This window comes from Papaver somniferum, chromosome 3, assembly GCF_003573695.1.
Source record: "Papaver somniferum cultivar HN1 chromosome 3, ASM357369v1, whole genome shotgun sequence".
NCBI lineage: Eukaryota > Viridiplantae > Streptophyta > Magnoliopsida > Ranunculales > Papaveraceae > Papaver > Papaver somniferum.
The window spans coordinates 5189263-5207549 of NC_039360.1; the positions used below are offsets into that span (position 1 = coordinate 5189263).

An 18287-nucleotide genomic window follows, 5' to 3' on the forward strand; every position below is an offset into this window, starting at 1 on the left:
GGCAAATCTAAAGACTTAAAGGCCTAGACAAATAAATCTTTCACGTTGAATGGTGAGGAAACTCTCACTTTCTATTGGTCGAAATAGATCTTTTTTGAGTTTTGTGAAACGAGCGTTTTGATGAGGACACTTGGCAACGTATGATTGGTTTACGAAGAATAGGAAACCAAATAAAAAAAAGGCAACGAAATTTAATTTAGGTGAGGGATATATATGTCAAAAAATGACACAAAAAAGTGGTGTTTGTGCAGTGTTACAATTACGGCCATCGATTCCGTCATCTCACGGCACAGACAATTTCGTTATATTTTCTATATTGCCGGCCTTTTCTCTGATAGTGCTTCCCTTCCGTTAACGAATTATAATTTTTAAGGTAATTTCTCTTCGTCTCTCTATATCGTTGTACTCAGTTATTACTGTGCATAATTCAAAAGAAAACAATGCTAATTGCTAAGGATTTTAAGAAAGTTGGTCTTGCAGAAAAAGAGAAAGATTTAGGGGTGTTATCTACTGCTAAGAATTCGACCAAAAAATCTTAAGTTTTTCTTTTTTTTTGGTTTGGTTTCGTTCACTGTGTTGCTGTGTACGTTCAACTTACTCTTTTATTTCTCTTTGGATTCAATTTGTTTTGTTTTTGTTGTGATTTTGTGGAGATTCAGAGATTATCTTCATTAAATTGAACCGAAGTTCCATTCTCATTATCAATTAGGGTTTGCTTAATTCAACCTGGGATTCTTCTAAAGTCAGTTGATCAATTATTTGTTCGTCGAGTAAGAATTTTTATATAAAAAAAATAGTACATATCATGTAGCATTCACCGTCACTTATGTAATTTCTGCAGCTTATTGGAAGGCTTAATTCTGTGTTAACAAATGTTGTCACGAAATCAGTTGAAAGTGCAAAAAAAAGGTATGATCTTCCTATGCGAGAGATAGTAATTGATAATGAGAGGTAAAATACAGCGTCCGATTTTTCACTCGAGATTATTTGTAGACTATTAAGACGGGTTTTATTTGCATGTTAGGGGAACTGCGACAATTTGATGCGTATAGTCAAGGATGAGATGCTGGAGAACTGTGGGAATGAATCTGTGGTGCTGATAATCACTGGAACGTATGTGAAGGATCATTTGGGTAGTAAGTTTTCTTCATATTGCTTTTGTGCATGATAGTTAATTTTGTGTGATTGCATATCTTGATGTACTAAAACTGCATAAAGGGCATTCGTCTGATGTCGATGTTTAGCAAGTACATGATTTCATTACAACAATGTAAGTCAAAAGTGATGAGTAGATTAATACATACAAGTCATCCCAAACCAATGTGTTCCAGATACAATACAATCCGCAGTCATAAGAGCTTAATATTTTACTGTGTAGCGCGTTAATGAGAATCTTCTTGGCGGTTTTCTAGAAAATATCTTGGAGTCTTTGGCTCGATAAAGATTGGAAATCACTGGTGCGATGGCCAGGTTATGGAAATTGAAAGGCTGCATAAGAGCAGGTTACCCTTCTATATAAGGGGCTTAAAATGGACTTGGTACTGGAGTACCCCGTGAAACGTCCTCCCAAGTATCCTCATCTATCAAAGATGAAACCTCTTAACAAAGATATTTAGGAAATATTTCAAATTTAAAAGAAAAATCTAACTTACTGCATCTTTAGAAGTCCAAATTCAATTTGGAAATTTAATATTATTATATTATGAAGGGGCAAAAAGATCTACATATTTTATGCGAAAATAAAAGAAAAATATATAAATAACATATGCACATATTTAAAAATGTATTTTCCCCGTCACACCAAATAAAAAATACATCGCGACTGGACAAGTCGAACGGTCGAAACCCCGGGCACGCCAAGTCAAAAATACACCGCCACGGGACGGGCGAAGCCCCGCGGTAAAAGAAAAACATAAATATAATTTGCACATATTCTTCACCTATTCAATGTATTTGCCTTGCCACTCCAGATCAAAATGCATCGTCATGAGGCAGGGCGAAATCCCACGCACACCAAATCAGAAATGCATTGCCACGCGACGACAAAGCCCCGCGCACACAAGGCTAAAAATGCCCGGTGCGTAGCACGGGCACAAAATCTAGTATTACCTAATACCTATAGTATGTCAAGTCGAATCTATGCATCTTCACGGATTCGCATAGATTAATTTCATTTCTTCAAAAAAGGTAACACTAGTAAATTTACGCGGCAAGTGCCCTCCTTGAATTGGTTCTCACTGGTTGACAGTTCCTCCTGAAGTATGCAATTGTGGATGAAAGATTAAATGAACAAAAATATAAACAAGTGAAAAGAAAATTGATCCCCAAAAGCAAAGTGATATGCATTAAACAATTTGAGTTCGTCTACTTAATTGGCCCAGATTGCATACAAAAAGTTTGGCCTCAACTATTGAAATTAATTGATTCCTAATAACTACAATATTTGGCTTTGATTAATTCCAATCCCACAAATAACCTTTATGTTCATAAGAGAATAATACTACTAGAAAAGAAAAAATAATGTAGGCTTTTACTTTTATGGATCAAAGTATGGCCTAAGAAAAAGATATGGTTACAAAGGGCTCCAACCTTTAATAGGAACTAGGAAGGTTCGCAATTTGCCTCACATGTGTCTAATTTCCCTAAGCAGATGCAACCAGCTGGATTAACCTCATTGCTGATCCAACGCGATAATAAAGTTTATTCTCGGATCTATTTATAGAGGAGATTGGAGAAAAAGAGGAATTCAATCCTCCTCAGTAAGAGTTAGGTACCCTTAGCAAGAGTATGGTATGAAGATTCTAAATTTACTGAAGTTAATTCACAACCAAAATATTTAGTTGCGATTAATCCCAAACATAAACTACCACAATTTTAATGTTTAGAGAAGAATAATACTACTATAAAATAATAAAATAATAAAGTAGGCTTTCTTTTTTCTTTTCTTATCTATAAAGGAGATTAAGAAAACATGGAATCCAACCTCGTTGTGTCTAAACTCTGATCCAATCGGCTGGACTATCCTCATTGCTGATCTAACCGCCAACATAATAATAAAGTTCAACCTAGGATGTATCTAGTACATAAGAGATTGGAGAAAACGAGAAATTCAATCCTTCTTAGTAAGAGTCGGATCACCTTGCCTCTCACCTATCCCTGGAAAAAAGACGAAAATATTAGATGTCCCCCACTGTTAACTCCCGATGCTTTCTCCTGTAACGTATCATTTTCTCACTGGTCAATGTCATTCGGCCATGAATCCACCGCTGTCCAAAAGGGTTCAAGACTTCCCAAATCTAGGGTATCAGACGGAGCCACGTCACGGGGAATAGATGATTAAATACCCCACAAACGTAAATAAATGTATCTGAAACATATACAATGCAGTTAATCCGCCTGTGAAATAAGCTGTGGAAAGAAGGGATGGGTACTACCACTATACTATACAGTGGAACCCATGCAAAGAAAAATATATGGGGAGAAAGTATGGTCTGAAGTTCTGAATGAAAGTATGGTCTGAAGACTCCAAATTAATTAATGAAGTTAATTCCTAACCAGATACTTGGTTGTGATTAATCCCAAAAATAAACTACCACAAAGTTAATGTTTAGAGAATAATACTACTAGAAAAAGATTAGTAGGCTTTTTCATTTATGGATGATATCTATGAAAGTGTTGAAGAAAAAGATATGGGTAGAGAAGGAAAGATTACGGATGGCAGTAGGCACACAAATTGCAAGTCCTACTCAGACACCACTAGAAAAGAGTATAAGTGAAAGCAGGATGGATATTATTAGTTTTTTTCTGATCTGGAATTGCAAGTGTAAAGGATATTTTCTATTATGCCGTGTCAAGCATCATATACCTGCAACTGTGGACATGATTCCCCTTTGCCCCTCCCATAAATAACATACTCGTGGAATTCAATCAAAAACACCTTCCACATTTGAACTCTTGCTTAGTTCCACACTCAACATCTATAGTTGAAGACATTATTCAAAAGAGTGTTTTAGAGTGAAAAAAAATGGTGAAGTTCTCTAAGCAGTTTGAAGGTCAGCTCATACCTGAATGGAAAGAAGCATTTGTGGATTACACTTTCCTTAAGAAAGATCTCAAAAAAATTCATCTTAACAACGATAATACAAATAAAAATCAAAAGAATTCTTTCTTTTCTCCTTTTAAGAAGCTCTCTTTATTTGGTCATCAACATAGAGAACATGGAGTCATACAAGTATATAACCCTCCCTAGCTCTATCTCTAAATTCATCTTATAATTATTTGGGACGCTTACCGGAGCGTCACTAATAGCTTTTCTAGATGTTTGGGACGCGTATAGACCGTCCCAAGAGGCCTTCTGTTTTGTACTGTAAGCTTTTGTACTGTTGAACTTATTGTGACATTTTTTTTGGATTTATCAAGGTTCATAAGAGGCTGGCTTCTTCGGCGAGTAAGGGAGACCTATACGAAACCGAACTGCTTGAACAATTTGCGGACACTGATGCAGCTAAGGAGTTTTTCTCACGCTTAGATCATCAACTTAACAAAGTTAATCAGTTCTATAAAGCAAAGGAGAAAGAGTTTATGGAAAGAGGTGGTTCGTTGGAAAAACAGATGGAGATTCTTGTTAATCTTAAGCAAAAACTTAAACAGCAACGAGGACAACCCGGTTTTGCTCAGGACATTAAAGAGGATGCTTCCCTCTCCTGCTGTGGTAATAATTATTTACTTTCTGAGTCTCATAGTACATACATTGTACTTTATCAACTTATCGACGAATTTCATTCGCCTCGTTTAAACGTTTTATTTTTTTCATTGATGATAGATGAAGATTCTATACGGGGAACACTACACCAAGTTGAGGTCCAAGATGCTGGAAGTGATCTGGAGAGAAAAGAAGAGCAGTTAACAGAGTCACCAGCAAAATCAGGTGAAATTGCTACACCAATGAAGATCAAAAGAGAAGACAGTAAGTCGAGCAGGTCGCTTTCAGGCCGTCATGTGGTTAATTGCCAGGGAAGAAATGTACGGATTAACATTCCTCTGACAACACCTACTCGGACTCTATCAGCAATTGGTGATTTGGTATGGGAAGATTTGGTTGTACCCTCTAAGAAATGCAGCCCTGCACGAAGTAAGCAGGTACAAGTGAACAAGACCAAAGTTCACCATGCAGAGAAAATGATCAGAGGTGCTTTCGTTGAGCTTTATAAAGGCCTTGGTTACCTCAAAACTTACAGGTACTATAAGCTGAACCCTGAATCCTAAACCCTCAAAATTCACTAGGATAATATGTTAGCGGATAAATTCTTATATTTTGGTAATTTGGTGTTTCAGAAACCTAAACATGCTTGCTTTTGTAAAGATACTCAAGAAATTTGACAAAGTAAGTAATGGGTGTCCCTGAGATACTCATTGAACACTTTTTTTTAAGCCTATACAGTGTGATTATATAATATGATAAATTACTGAGATTTCTTTATTTGTTGTTTTCAGGTGACAGAAAAACAAGCTCTAACAATTTATCTTAAAGTTGTAGAGAATTCGTATTTTAATACCTCAGATAAGGTAAATAATGTCTCATCAAAAACCAAATATTTCTTCTTGTAAGCTTTCTTTTGATCAATATATTTCTTCTTTACCGATAAAAACAAAAACAAAGTAAATGTCTAGTTCATGATTTCATAGGGATGACATATATTTGATTATAGGAGGTACGAAATAATGTCTAATCTTATTATCTTTAGTATCCCCTCCGCATCTTGTCCCCCATGTCAGTCACCATCAAATGAGGCGAATCTAGAAATTAGATATCCATGCCTGACTATACCAATTTAAGCAAGAAAATAGAAGCTTGAATTGCATAAGAGTCTGACTCTGTACGCATTCTCTAACGAGTGTGCACGTGACATCTCAATAACTTTTTTACTATGTTTCAACAATGACAGGTGGTTAAGTTGGCAGATGAAGTTGAAGAGCTTTTTGTAAAACATTTTGCTGACGATGATCGAAGAAAGGCTATGAAATACCTAAAACCTCGTCATCGAAAAGAATCCCATACGGTGACTTTCTTCATTGGTACGTGACCATCTTTAATTTTCCTAGTAATTCCTGCCAAGTTTCTTACTAGACTTTTTGTCGTGCAAACTTGGCTTTATTTCTTATTGGTTAACTTTAGATTTAATAATTCATAGGATAAATCTAATTCAAAGTCTTAGTCTCATTATTATAGTTTTTTCTTCTAAAGACACTCCAGTCTCGTTGCTTTTAAGTGGAAATCATATGTGAAAGACATAATAATATTGTTTATAGGGAGCATATATTATAGGCCATTGCCTAAAAAAGTAGTTTCCAGTCTTAGTGGAGTATAAAGGTTGTGTTCCTTAGTTTCTCACTTTAATTAAACATACAAATCCCATTAGGCCATACACCGTACAGAAGTTACCTTTTCAATGAAGGGAGGGACAACATTTTTTTACTTAGGCATTCAGAGACAATAATAGCTGCACTGTTGCATGTTTGACAACCGGAATGTAGAAATAATTTTCAGAAATTTGAAGCAAAAAAAAATAAAAAAAATTAATGTGCTTCGTAAAAAAATACTATATTTTTTGTAACTTTTTCCATTTTCAATAATCAGGGCTCTTCACCGGATGCTTCATTGCACTATTTGCCGGATACATCATCATGGCACATATTGCTGGAATGTATACTCGACGTTCAGACACTGTTTACATGGAAACTGTCTATCCTGTTCTAAGGTAATAATCACGCATTACCTAAAAAGTGAAAATATCACATTTTTCCTGAAACGGAGGGAGTACCTGTTAATACCAGATGGTATTCGGTCATATATACTTTATTTATTATGTTGTGATTGTAACATTTGAGCAATGTTGCTTGCAGTATGTTCAGCCTGCTGTTTCTACACTTCTTTCTGTATGGGTGCAACATCTTTATGTGGAGAAAAACGCGGATAAACTATAGCTTCATCTTTGAATTAGCTGCAACCAAGGATCTTAAGTACCGAGATGTGTTTTTGATCTGTACCACATCAATGACTGCAGTTGTAGGGATTATGTTTGTTCATCTATCCCTTATTGCAAAGGGGTATTCATCAAGTGTCATTCGAGCGATTCCTGGAGTTCTTGTGCTGGTAGTTCTTTGATCTTAAGTTGTAACTTTGAAACTATAACAGCATAACAAATGCATTTATATATTCGATTTCACGTTGACCTGACAAATTAAGCAAATTGCTAATTTCCAAAATAAAATTTGATTGTATGCAGCTCTTCTTGCTGCTGCTAATGTGCCCTTTCAACATTGTTTACCTATCAAGCCGTGTTCGTTTCCTTAGGGTGATACGAAATATAGTATTGACTCCTCTTTACAAGGTATGCACAATCCTAGAAAGAACCAACTTTGTGTCAGATTTTTACTAACATTTATGGATTCTCTAGAAAACTTACTTTGCCCCGGCCCTTAACAGGTGGTCATGCTGGATTTCTTCATGGCTGATCAACTTTGTAGTCAAGTGCCAACACTTCGGAACTTGGAGTATGTAGCATGTTACTACATAACGGGGAGTTATCAAACTCAAGATTACGGCTTCTGCATGCGAACCAAAAATTACCGAGATCTCGCTTATGCCGTGTCATTTCTCCCTTACTATTGGAGAGCAATGCAGTGTGCTAGGAGATGGTTCGACGAGGGAGACACAGGTCATTTGATCAATTTAGGGAAATATGTTTCGGCTATGCTAGCAGCCGGTGCTAAAGTTGCTTATGAGAAAGAGAAAAGCATGGGATGGTTGGCATTAGTTGTTGTCATGTCAAGTGCAGCAACTGTTTATCAGTTGTACTGGGATTTCGTCAAGGACTGGGGTTTACTTCAGTTTGGCTCCAAAAATCCTTGGCTAAGAAACGAATTAATGCTACGACGAAAATCCATTTACTACTTCTCCATGGTTCTGAATCTTGTTCTTAGACTGGCCTGGCTACAAACTGTTCTTCATTCAAACTTCGGAGGCCTCGACGTCAGAGTAATGAGTTTCTTTTTAGCTGCACTTGAAGTCATTCGACGTGGTCAATGGAACTTCTACAGGTAAATTTTCACTTCATTTTTCATGATAAGAATAGAATTTATACGTCCTTACCTACTCGGAATATGAACAGATTATTGGGTTTTTCGCAGATTGGAGAATGAGCATCTGAATAATGCTGGGAAGTTTAGAGCTGTCAAGTCTGTACCACTACCTTTCCATGAAGTGGATGATCAGGATTGATATTGACAAACAACCCCGCATTTTACTATTCGAATAGTCTGATAACTTGATCATGCGAATCGTCGTATATTGGTTAGGAATCGAACAAACTTTCGCCTCCATAATTCAAGTTGACATAACCAAAAAAAAAAGGTCTTCAATTTGACCATGTTATTGGCGTCGATCGTTGTTGTTGTTGATGATGATGCAGTTACTTACAGGTATCTTCAGGGATAGACTGATAGTGTACATGTATACAAAAAAAAAAAAAAAAAAGTCCTTCATTGAAGGGAAAATTAACATTAATAAAATAAAAATTAATTCAGTGTTGAGGGCTTCCTATTCTGCTCCTTCTGCTACTTGTTTCCTTTTTTTAAGATTAGTTTATATATTTCCATATTTAACTAGGACTCTAAGCTATAAAAACTCCCTATACAACTACTCCCTCTGTTTCTGAAAGACCATCCTCTATTCCATTTTGGTATGTTTCAAAAATGTGTTCAGCTTCTGTTTATAGTCATATTTTTCCAATAAACTCCTAACATACCCTTAAGTTTTTTATATTCATAATTTCTATTTTAATGAGACCCAATCTAGAATATTAATGAAATCTGTATAATTAAAGGAAAAAATATATACTTTTGAAGACAATATATGTATGGTTCCAAATTAAATTCTTTATTAAGGTTATACTGCATAAGTATACATCTTTATTGATATTGTTTCTATAAACGATATGTTTTAGTTTTTTTTTTTTTTCTATTTACAATCCCAATACAATTTTTGGTAGTTTTTACTACTAACATATTTATTGAAATAAATTAGGCAAGTAACTAAGGGTGGGAATGTAAACTACCATAGTCTCCTTAATATCTTGACAAAGTCAAATCGGACTGTCTTTTGGAAACGGAGGGAGTAATAAGTTTATTAATATCCTTTCAACCCTTTCTCCAGTCTCCTCCATCTTCTTAGAAGCCTACAAGGTTACTGGTCGTAATGGCGATTTCTGTACTGCTGAAAGCTGTTATTCGTCGTGCTCTGCTTCCCTCGAGTTCTCTTTCTTCTTATAAACATGTGTTTAAGGATGTCAACAGCTGCTCATGGAAGCATAACAACTCAAATTGATTCTTTTAACTCTATAGAAGAATTTGGTGCACTTTCTCATGCTCAATTCAGTGAGAGAGTTGAACTCAGAGCCAAGTTAAAACAACTCAATCAAGAGAATGCTAGAAAATGGTTAGTGAGGTCTAAGACACAACACTTCAAAGAGGGTGATGCCAACACCAAATTCTTCCATTCTCTAGCCAATGGTAGAAGAAGAAGAAACACAATTCAGAAATTGATCATTGATGGGGTAGACAATTTCAGTAAACAAGATATATCATATGAAATCTCCAAATACTTCTATAAATTGTTTCAAGATGAACATACCTTAAGACATCAATTAAATGAAGAATTGTTTTCTAAAATCTCTGAACAGGAAAGCACTGACTTGGAGAAGGAAATATCTGAAAATGAAGTTTGGTATGTAATCAAGAAATTTAAGCCCAACAAAGTCTTCGGGTCCAGACGGTTATAACATGGATTTCTTCAAAATGGCTTGGGAGATAATCAAGAAAGATTTCATGGATGTTATGAAGGAATTTCACAGCAAAGAAAGGCCGGACTGGAGAATAAACTGCTCTTTCATTTGTCTTATTCCTAAGAAAGACCAAATTGGTTCTCCTCAAGATTTCATACCAATAAGTCTGGTGAGCAGTGTATATAAATTTCTTTCAAAAGTTCTTACCCAAAGGCTGAAAGCAGTACTCCCACAATTAATCTCAGAAAATCAAGGGGCATTTATAAAAGATAAAGAAATACTTGATGGAATTCTCATTGCAGGTGAGTTAATTGATTCAAGACTGAAAAGCAAGTTGCCTGGAATCATTTGCAAACTGGACATACAAAAAGCTTTTGACAATGTAAGCTGGCACACAATTCAGAGGATTATTCAATACTCAAGTTTTGGTCATAAATGGATCAAATGGATTATGTGGTGCGTAACATCATCTCAACATTCAATTCTTATCAATGGTTGTGCAACTGAGAGATTCATTCCCCAAAAAGGTTGAGACAAGGAGATTCTCTTTCTCCATTTTTATTCATTCTTGTTGCTGAGATCTTCACAAAACTTATGAATCAAGCTATGCAATTAAACATGATATCTGGATTCTCCATCAACAACAATATAAGGATTTCTCACTTACAATATGCAGATGATACTTGTTAGTTAATTGAAGACTAATTATTTCCTAAGTTAGCCGTGACTGTTTTGGGAAAGGGGTTTCCTAAAACGGCTAGAATTCTTGGTGGCCAAGTTTGTAACCTATATAAATAGGTAATTAGGCCTTGTAGAATTGTGTGAAGAAAATTGTTTTAAAGAGAAAAAAGAGTTCTTTCTTGTATAGATTTTAGGGTAAAAAGCTAGGGTTTCGTTGTGAGAGCATATTGGTGAGGAACAAGAGACGAGGTTATCATCTCGGGTAATTGTTGCGGTGTAACCAAGGGTTTGCTAGGATTCACACAACGTTGTAATCGTTTTTCTTCATAGTGGATTTGAGTTGGTGCGGCTCAAAGTTGACGTAGAAAATATATACAAGTTTTATGTATTGGTCGAACCAATATAAATCGTGTGTCTTGTGAGTTGATTTATCTTTCTTGTATTATTATAGTTGCTTGTGCTTGGTTTACTTATTATTCATCATAATATCTCAAGATCCGTTATTTCGCGGTTGTCAGTGATTCCATAAGAAAATCCTGACAACTGGTATCAGAGCTCGGGTTAGAGCTTTAGGGTTTATCGTAGTACGATTGGAGTGGGAGTTATGGGTGATAATAACGAAAGTACGGTAGCTAGGGTTAAAGTTTTTAATGAGAAGAACTTTGCGTTTTGGAAGTCTCGGATGGAAGACTACTTATATGAGAAAGAAATTGCTGATCTATTGGGTGGAGTTGCGAAAAAGGGAGCACGCAAAGACGATGAATGGACAACTCTTGATCGCAAGTGTGTAGCCGTGATCCGTAGATGTCTAACAGAGGAAGTCTACAATAACGTACAAGAGGAAACTAGTACGAAGGATCTTATGGATAAACTTGAAAAGTTGTATCAAAAGTCATCAGCCTCGGGGAAAATTATGTTGTGTGAACAATTATTTAATCTGAAGATGCAAGAAGGCGAAGTGATTTCAGCACATCTTGGAAGTTTAAATCAATTATTTCTCAGCTTTCAAAAGTTAGTATTACTTTTGATGATGAAGTTCAAGATTTAAGGTTGTTGTCGTCACCAAAGAGTTGGGAAACCGCAAGAACAACTATTAGTAATTCTGCAGGGAGCGAGAAGTTGAAGCTTGATGATGTGCAACAAAGGTTAATTGCTGAAGAGGAGAGAAGAATAGAACAAGGTTATGTTTCTAGTTCTTCAAGCTCGGCCTGAAGCATGCATGAAGAAGATAGAGGCAGGAGTTCAAATAGGAACAACAACAACAAATCCAGATGGAAGTCTAGAGGGAAATCTAGGGGAGATCTCAATCCCGGACTAGAGGTGTTGTTGAGTGTTGGGCGTGTAAGAAAGTAGGACACTACAAATGCGATTGTCTGGAAAACAAAGGTACTAATAATGGTGGAAACAAAGGTAATCAAGAAGAGCTCAACGTAGTTGCAGCTGCGGAACCGGTGAAGGTCCTTGTTGATAACAAGAAGGTGATTACAGAAGGTTTTCTACTACTCTCTGAGGACAAGCAAGATGAGTCTTGGATTATAGACTCGGGAGCTTATTTCCATGCAACGGGTGATAAGAGTATTATGATCTCTTATAAAGAAGTATACTATGGCCAAGTATTCTTAGGTGACGGTGAAGCATGCGACATCATTGGTTTGGGTGATGTGATCTTGAAAGTCAACGGTTCGATATGGAAATTGAAGGATGTACGACACGTTCCAAATTTGAAGAAGAACTTGGTGTCTGTGGGCCAAGTTTGTGATGATGACTGTGAAGTTGTGCTTACGAAACACAATTGGAAAGTGAAGAAAGGAGCTATGGTATTAGCTAGAGGAGTTAGAGTCAATACTCTATACCGGACTTCATATGGATCTACTTTAGCATTGGCTAGTAGTAGTGAAGACACTAACTTATTGCATAGAAGATTAGGGCAAATGAGTGAGAAGAACATGAAGATTCTATGTTCGGGAGGATATCTACCTAAGGTGAAGTCCGTTGATATGAGTTTTTGTGAAGACTGTGTTCTTGGAAAACAAAAACGAGTTAGTTTCAGCAGAGGAGGAAGAGACTTGAGAAGTGCAAAACTTGATTTGGTTCACACGGATGTATGGGGACCAATTGATTTTGCATCTCACAGCGGGTTCCAATATTATGTCACCTTTATTGATGATTACTCAAGGAAGGTGTGGCTTTACTTCATGAAGAATAATTTTGAGGTGTATGAAGTGTTTAAGAAGTGGAAAGCTTTGGTTGAAACAGAAACTGGTCTGAAGTGGAAGTGTCTAAGGTCAGACAACGGTGGTGAGTATGACAAAAAAAATTCTTATAGTTATGTGCTACAAATGGAATTCATTTGGAGAAGAAAGTTTCAAGTACGCTACGGGAGAATGGAGTAGCAGAACGTAAGAATTGGACGTTGAATGCACGTGATAGGTGCATGAGGTTGCAGTCTGGTTTACCCTTCTAGGCACATGCAACGGAGACGGCTGCTTATCTAATTAATAGGACACCTAGTAGTCCATTAGATATGAAGATACCAGAGGAGGTTTGGACCAGCAAAAAGGTAAATCTTTCATATTTGAAAGTTTTTGGTTGTGTTGGTTATGTTCATCTTAGTCCCGGTGAGAGGTCTAAGATAGGTGCTCAAGCAAAGAAGTGTATATTTCTTGGTTACGGAAATGACGCTTTTGGGTATAAACTTTGGGACTACGAGGGTCACAAAGTTTTTAGAAGTAGAGACGTCACTTTTAATGAGAATGAGTTGTACAAGGACAAGAATAAAACACAAGTTGAAGATGTCGGATCAAGCAACGTCGATAAGGAGTTGTATATCGATATTGATGATGTTTCTGGAAAAAGTGTGGTACAAGAAGGGCACGGTGTTGCTGATGGCAGAGAAGTACAAGGTGAAGAGACTTCTGCTGCAGTGGGAGTTACTCCTATAGTTCGACAAGAAGTACGAAGATCATCAAGAACTCCAAAACCAAACCCAAGGTATGCTCTGAATTATCTATTACTTACGGATGGAGGTGAACCTGAAGATATTAAGGAAGCACTAGCGGCTGATGATTCAGGCAAGCAGAAACTTTCTATGGAGGATGAGATAAATTCACTTGATGAGAATGGCACTTGGGTGTTAGTAAAATTACCAAGAGGTAAGAATGCGTTGCATAACAAGTGGGTTTATCGGATGAAATCTGAAGCAAATAGAGAAATTCGCTACAAAGCGAGGTTGGTTGTGAAAGGTTTCTAGCAAAAACCTGGTGTTGATTACAACGAGATATTTTCTCCAGTTGTGAAGATGACTACTATTCGAGTAGTGTTAAGTCTAGTGGCTTCTGAAGATCTCTACCTTGAACAGTTGGATGTAAAGACGGTTTTTCTTCATAGTGACCTAGATGAAGAAATTTACATGAAGCAGCCAGAAGGATTCATAGTAAAAGGCAAGGAAGAGATGGTGTGCAAGCTAAAGAAGAGTTTGTATGGTTTAAAACAAGCCCCAAGACAGTGGTACAAGAAGTTTGATAACTTCATGCATAGAGGTGGTTACTCACGGTGTAATGCAGATCATTGTTGTTACTTCAAAAGGAATGGTTCTGACTACATCATATTATTACTGTATGTGGATAATATGTTGGTTGCCGGAACATCTCTACAAGAAGTTGAGAATTTGAAGAAACAATTAGCAAGTGAGTTTGCTATGAAAGATCTTGGTGAAGCAAAGCAGATTCTTGGTATGAGGATCATAAGAGACAGAGCTAAGGGTGTAATTATGCTTAGTCAGGCTGAATATATTGAACGAGTGTTGAAAAGGTTCACTATGGAGAATGCTAAACCAGTTCGTTCTCCACTTGGAAGTCAAATTCGTCTTTCAAGTATGCAGTGTGCGAAGACAGATGAAGAAAAGGAGTACATGGCTAACGTACCAATTCTTCGGCTATTGGGAGTCTAATGTATGTTATGGTGTGCACGAGACCGGATATTGCACATGTAGTGGGAGTAGTGAGTAGATATGCAAGCAACCCAGGAAACCAACATTGGGAAGCTGTGAAGTGGATTCTCAGATATTTGAGAGGTAACACAAACGTACCATTGTGTTATGGAAAAGGTGGTTCTATATTGAGGGGTTATGTGGATGCAGACTTCGCAGGTGATATAGATAAAAGGCGAAGTACGACCGATTATGTTTATACTATGGGGTCAGCTGCAGTGAGTTGGAACTCACGTTTACAGAAGTTGGTGACATTGTCTACTACGGAAGCGAAGTACGTAGCAATAACAGAAGCGAGCAAGGAGATGATTTGGTTACGAGGTTTGTTAGATGAGTTGGGAAAGGAACAACGAGATAGTGTTCTGTTTAGCGACAGTCAAAGCGCTATTCATTTAGCCAAGAACTCAGCCTATCATGCTAGGACGAAGCATATAAATATTCGTTATCATTTCATTCGGGATCTCTTAGAAGAAGGAGAGTTGAAGCTCGAGAAGATTCTTGGTTCGAAGAATCCAGCAGACATGTTTACCAAGGGAGTTAGATCAGACAAGCCAAAGCTCTGCAAGGCTTTAGTTGGTCTCTCATAATGAGGATCTGGGAGGGGAGCCGCACTGACAAAGAAGATGTTTTAGCACCGTCAAATCCAAAAGTTGAAGAAAAGGAGAATTGATGACAATAAATGAGTATTCAAAGTGGGAGATTGTTAGTTAATTGAAGACTAATTATTTCCTAAGTTAATCGTGACTGTTTTGGGAAAGGGGTTTCCTAAAACGGCTAGAATTCTTGGTGGCCAAGTTTGTAACCTATATAAATAGGTAATTAGGCCTTGTATAATTGTGTGAAGAAAATTGTTTTAGAGAGAAAAGAGAGTTCTTTCTTGTATAACTTTTAGGGTAAAAAGCTAGGGTTTCTTTGTGAGAGCATATTGGTGAGGAACAAGAGACAAGGTTATCGTCTCGGGTAATTGTTGCGGTGTAACCAAGGGTTTGCTGGGATTCACACAACGTTGTAATCGTTTTTCTTCATAGTGGATTTGAGTTGGTGCGGCTCAAAGTGGACGTAGACAATATATACAAGTTGTATGTATTGGTCGAACCACTATAAATCTTGTGTCTTGTGAGTTGATTTATCTTTCTCGTATTATTATAGTTGCTTGTGCTTGGTTTACTTATTATTCATCATAATATCTCAAGATTCGTTATTCCGCGGTTGTCAGTGATTCCATAAGAAAATCCTGAAAATACTCTAGTGTTTCTCAATGGCTCTCCTGAAGAAGCAGAAAATCTTCTCATCATATTACAAATTTTTGAGGGTATGACAGGGCTCCCAGTCAATTTGTCTAAAAGCTCAGTTTTGAGCATTGGAGCAGAAGCTAATATTGATGTCGTGGCTGCAATTCTTAACTGTAAAAAAGAACAACTCCCATTAAAATATCTTGGCCTTCCAGTTGGAGCAACTAGCAGGAACTGCTCAATGTGGGATGTGGTGATCGAAAAATTTCTTAAGAAGTTGGCTCCTTGGAAGAGAAGATTTTTCACCAAAGCAGGTAGGGTTGTTCTGATCAAAACAACTCTTTCTAGCATTCCTATCTATTTCATGTCTTTATTCCCAATGCATGTCAAAGTAGGGCATAAACTGAACCAGATTATGAGGAACAGAATCCACAGGCCAAAAAAAGCTGGAGGTTTAGAAATAAGAAATCTCAGACTCACCAACAGAGCTCTTTTGGCTAAATGGACATGGAGATACTCTGTAGAACAAAAGCAGCTTTGGAGAAAGCTAATTCAATCCAAGATGAAGGGAAAATCCACAGATTTGCTTGTAAAAGACTCTAATCTCCCTCAAGGAAGAGGGATTTGGAAAGGAATACAACGACAAAAAGCAATTATTGAAGACATGTCCTCTATTGAAGTTAGAAGTGGTATTCATACATATTTCTGGTGGGACAAATGGAAAGATAATCTAACTTTGAAGTCTAGATTTCCTAAGATCTTCAAAATCTCCACTCAAAAAAATGCAAGTTTGAATGAAATGGTGGAAAATAATGCATGGAATGTGAAACTCAGTAGAAACCTTCTGCAATCAGAGATGCTACAGAGGATACAGCTCTTTGAATGCTTAGGATCTCCTCCTCAACTTTCAGATCAAGATGATACACTCTTATGCAGAATAGCTGGAGGTTTTATTGCAAAATCCTGCTACAACTGGCTCATAGAGCAGGAGCCAATTCCAGCCCCTCTTCCTCCTTATAAATGTATATGGATCAAATTTGTGCCTCCTAAATGTCAAATCTTTCTATGGATGGCAGCTCAAAACTCTATTCCAACCTATGATAACCTCTCCAGAAGAGGATGCAATTACCAGAATTCCAACTGCTCCTTTTGCAACCAAGCTCCAGAAACAATAGATCATCTGTTTCTTCACTGCAGTTTTCCTGTCAAAGTATGAAACTATTTTATTGGCAGCTTCAATGTGAGATGGGTCCAAGCAGGCTCTTTAGAGGCTCAACTACAAGCTTGGAAAAACAGAAAAGGAAGAAACAGAGGTAGAAAATCTGGCCCATACTTATTTTTGTAATTGTCAGAGCATTATGGGAGGAAAGAAATAGAAGGGTAATGGCTCACAAATTACCTAGAATAGAGGGAGTTGTTATAAATGAAGTGAAGGCATTAATTTATCAATGGGGCAGTGTTTTGGGCAATAGTTTCAAAGATCTCCTCACTCATTGAAAAGTTTTGATTGATAGTATGTAAAACTCTGTAAACTAAAATGGGAACCTTTTAGGTTTTATTACATTTTCTTTTATACAATTTTATCCTCTCTACTCAAAAAAAAAAGGCTGCTCATGGACTAGTTCACTATTGAGCAAAAAATTCACAGGTTTGGGTAGTAGAGCAGCATGCTGCTCAAAACCAGATGACAGTTATACCAGGGAACTTCCTTATCAGTCTAACCTGCTAACAAAGGTAGTTTTTAACTACGTACGCGCGAATGAAGACGAGTCCCAAGAAAACAGTAGCAGGCACTGGAGGCCCGTAATAAGGAAGGTACTTGAGATTCCCAGAGGGTATACATTCTTTGAATGCAGATACGAAGATGAGCTGAGCTATTGTGACTTGGACGATTTTTGTTACTCCTATCTTGAGGGATTTATTGAGGCTGTAGAATCAACCAGTGGACAAAGAGTATCAGGAATTTGTATTGTAGAAGCTTCAATATTCAAAGAACGTATAAGAAGTATAATGGATAGTGCAGCTGATGCTCTAAATTTAGGCTGCATGGTTAACAATGTTGAGAAAACTGAAGACTATTTATTTCTAAACGGCACTGGATGCAGGATCAAAATCGATCTTGATGAATTATTTAAAGTACGTATATGGGAAAAAATAAAAGGCTGCAATGAGAAAATGCAGGATATTATTGTGTGGGAGTTAAAGAGAAATGGGTTTGACTTCACAGAAGATCCAGCAAATGCAGGATATTATTGTGTGGGAGTTAAAGAGAAATGGGTTTGACTTCACAGAAGATCCAGCGGCAATACGTAAAATTAATGAAGCGGTTGAGAGGGCAATGACGCGAATGACAAATGCAATCAAGCTTAATCTGCCAGTTCCTGCAGGTGAACCTGATATGAGTACGACTATCAGTTGGGGCAAATGTGCTGGTCTACCTATATTGAAAACTACCAGTGTGGAAACAGGTACAGTAACCTTACACCATTTACAGTGATCTTCTTTGGTGTTCTTGTTCTGAATACAAGAAATGAATCAGTTAGC

General features: G+C 37.1%; 1 protein-coding gene and 1 long non-coding RNA gene across 2 annotated transcripts; both read left to right on the top strand.

Annotated features, from left to right (window-relative positions):
- Positions 1 to 285: 285 nt before the first annotated feature.
- Positions 286 to 1196, top strand: LOC113360880. Its single transcript, XR_003364840.1, has 3 exons — positions 286 to 373; positions 842 to 909; positions 1025 to 1196. It is a non-coding gene; the product is annotated as an uncharacterized LOC113360880 (long non-coding RNA).
- A 2715-nt stretch (positions 1197 to 3911) lies between these two features.
- On the top strand, positions 3912 to 8536 carry LOC113355198 (phosphate transporter PHO1 homolog 1-like). Its single transcript, XM_026597986.1, has 11 exons — positions 3912 to 4231; positions 4420 to 4711; positions 4823 to 5237; positions 5335 to 5383; positions 5494 to 5565; positions 5946 to 6075; positions 6638 to 6758; positions 6904 to 7153; positions 7287 to 7391; positions 7487 to 8100; positions 8191 to 8536. Exons 1-11 carry the CDS (start codon positions 4025 to 4027, stop codon positions 8279 to 8281), a joined length of 2346 nt encoding a protein of 781 aa, XP_026453771.1. The 5' UTR covers positions 3912 to 4024; the 3' UTR covers positions 8282 to 8536.
- The last annotated feature ends 9751 nt before the right edge of the window (positions 8537 to 18287 follow it).